General features: G+C 47.8%; 1 protein-coding gene across 1 annotated transcript in view; it reads left to right on the top strand.

The window, feature by feature from the left end:
- The first annotated feature begins 259 nt into the window (after window positions 1–259).
- GYG1 (glycogenin 1) overlaps window positions 260–3,294 on the top strand; it is a 23,880-nt gene continuing 20,845 nt past the window's right edge. Inside the window, exon 1 of the mRNA XM_018568887.1 lies at window positions 260–266. Within this exon, the coding sequence (XP_018424389.1) occupies window positions 260–266 (7 nt within the window). The remainder of the gene's footprint in view (window positions 267–3,294) is intronic.

Raw genomic sequence — 3,294 nt, forward strand, 5'->3', positions numbered from 1 at the left:
GTATGCGCAAGCGCAGATGATCAGGTCGACAAATTCGACTGGCTCGGCATTCTCGACAGAACACAGGGACCGGGGCAGGCTGTTCTCATGACTTGTACATGTGTTTGTATTGATGAGTGTCCCCGCCCACGGAGCCGGCCTTGTGGGCGTAGTCTGGTCACATGGTCGCTGCGTTATAAGAGGCAGTTCATAGACGTGTTTGACCTGCAGCATCTGTACAGCTTGTCCGGAATCGCGCAATACATCGTGTGCAGCAGACATGGAAGGTATGTGGTGGTGGGAGGTTGATCTTTCCTGATAATGGCTTAGTATTGCCGGGCTCTGTCCTAGGCGGGTAAACTTTAATATCCGGGTCGGAAATGTTCCGGTGGGGGTGTGAGCTCGTAGTGTTCGGGGTGCATTATCAGGGGACTCCGAGGACGTGACCTTATTAGGGGGGCCCAAGAATGCTGACTTTAAACCCGGCGGGTCACCTGCGCTGTGTGCATGCACAGGCACTCAGCTGACGCATGTCACTCCGGCCGGAGCAGGGCTTCCCTTCCCTCCGGGGGTGAGTGCATTCTCCCGGACACTGCACTGCTTCTCCTACCGCCAGGCAGGAGCACACACTCCGTGCGGTTAGAGGGGGACACCGAGCAATCAGAGGGGGGGTTCTGGGGGCTGCGGTGTAGTCTGTGCACAGCATGCTGTCGGACTGATCTGTGGTCCCTCTCTGACATTGATGAGCAGGAAGTATCTGTCCCTTTACAATGAATGAGTTGCATGCTGGGTATGGGCAGAGTTCATCTGATTGGAGAGAAGTTTGGTCAAAGTACACCTTGATATATGTATATGTGTGAGAGATCAGCTCATTCTGCTGTATAAATACAGTAATTGAATTCCCTTTTTATGAAAAGGTGAGCTTGTAGCTACTAAGGTGAGCTACTGCAAGGGTGACCATCAGTGGTGGAACTACCCCCCGTAGGCTCAGGCCCCGGTGCACCAGGAGTATCAGGTCTTTCTGACACTCTCGGCGCAGAGACGAGGGGGCCCGTCGGCTGCCAAACTGTGGAGGGAGCTGAGAATAAAAAAAAAGCCTGCAGGGGGCAGCCCTGGGCCTTGGCCGTGAGGACCCAGCAGACAGCCGCTTGAGTACATGGGCGTGCTGAGATGGACACACACGGGTGGTTTTCTGCAGCCTCCCCAACCAGGAAACAGCCAGAGGAGGTGAAGGTAAGTTAATAAATAAAATCTTTTTTTTGTTTTTTAGCCCAATTGATGGCATTGCTGTATAAAGTACAGCTGGTATTTGTACTTCTATATAGCAGGTCCCATTCTGTGCCTACACAGAATGGCACCCTCTATAGAGGATTACAAATCTCAGCAGTACTTTATACAGCAATGCCATTTTTCCAACTTTTTTTGTGGTTGCTAAAGGGGATATGGGTTAGGGGGGTTTAACTTTTCTCAAACTTTTCTCAAACTTCAATGCACTGTCCTGTCTGCACCACCCTGCTGACTTTTTCAATTGACTGAATGGTCTGTGCAGCCAATCATCTGCTGTCATTGGTCAATATTCTGATAGTTGTTGCTGTCAGAATATGATGGCCAGCAGGGGGGAGGTTCTGTTTAGTATGGATGGGGATGAAGCCCAAGGGCCAACTCCGCCACCTTTTCAATTCTAACCTACAAGTGTACGGCCATTTTTTTAGATGTCTGCTCCCTCTTAAAGTGACCGAACTCTGGAAGCTGGGCAGAGTACTAATCACCAGTATTGGCTGAGCTCTTCCCCATCACTGTGTAGGGGAATGCAGCAGTGCCTGAGATCTCACCTTGCAGATGTACGGGAGTGTCTACACACTGCTATTTTCAGGGAGAATTCAATGCAAAAGTTACTTTTCTGGGGTGTGCAACTTGGCACGGTAACATTTTTACTTGTTACCAGTAATGTATGTTTTTTTCAATTCCAATTAAGAGTTGTCTGCCTTCTGTTCAGCGCTGAACCCTCTGAACATGCAATCTATAAACTGATTTTCTGAGAGGCGGCTAAGCGTTGTGGACGTGTGCTTGTTTACACAAGAACTGGACATTTGTAACACACTGTTAAAGAACCCTGGGCACGTTACCCTTGCAGTGGGGCTTCCCCCTGCAGTGCAAGGATTGAGTACTGGTTTTGGTCTGGGTCAAAGATGGCAACACTTACAATAAGTTTGGAATTGCGTTGCAGTTTGGGTGCTGGGGTTTAAAAAAAAAAAAAACCATTCAGCATCACTACCTCAGGCAAAATAGGGAAACGCATATTTAAACATTTATACACTCTTAACACCACTCACTGAAATACTGTACACATCACATGCACATTAAAACACAAATCACACACATTAAAAAAATGCTGCATGTAATGATGGTCGTTAAAAAAAACACATCACACACTTATTAAACACACACACCTATTAACAATACAAATTACTAAATGTCTCCTTCTCCTGCTTACCTGTTTGGTAGGCTGGGGGCTACATTCCTGGGGTACTTGGGGATTATCCTGATGGTTCAGTGTGATCTGCATCTCTGGACAGTGGGTAGGCTAGAAAGTACCTCCATGGGCCTGGGCTAAGGATGTCAGGTTAAAAATGGCTTGGGCTAGTATGGCCCAAGGAGAGGATGGCATTGGTTGGTCAAGGTTCCCATAGTTTAAGGCCCTGTTCACACCTTTTACGTTTTGTCGCAAAACATACAAACTTAAAAATCCCATTGTTTTTCTATGGGTATGGTTCACACCTTTCCGTATTTCAGACCGCCTGAACGCGCTACAAAACGGCCTACGCCCAAAGAAGTACTTCTTTGGGGCGTTTTGGTCTCGCGTTTCCATTGGGATACAGCCAAATAGCCCTCGGAAATGCGCATTTGTCATGCGTTTTTTACCACGAATTGCAACGCGAAATGCGCATATTCAATACGCCTAGGTGTGAACCCAGCCTTAGGAATTTGGCCTGTGAGTCCTGAAGGCTGCTGGTCACCTTATTTACTAACCAAAAGTCTCTGGGCTGCTCAGGCTCTGGCTATAGTCTGGCAGTTGGAAACAAAAGGTATCCAGACTTCGGGAGAAGTAAAGCCAGGAAGGAGATGCAGAATTGCTACCCAAGGATTTCATGGGGTTGTTGCATGAAATAAGTTTTTAGAATCAGGCTCAAGAACCTGGCCCAAAAGGGGAGGGTGTTTCGTACATTACCACCAAGTATGTATGTCACCACGGGTAGCCGGTACCATCCAAGGAAACCTTGTCTGCAAACTCAATATGGTTGAGTTAAGAGCATT

This window comes from Nanorana parkeri, unplaced genomic scaffold (assembly GCF_000935625.1).
Source record: "Nanorana parkeri isolate BGI_ZX_2015 unplaced genomic scaffold, ASM93562v1 scaffold1259, whole genome shotgun sequence".
Lineage (NCBI taxonomy): Eukaryota > Metazoa > Chordata > Amphibia > Anura > Dicroglossidae > Nanorana > Nanorana parkeri.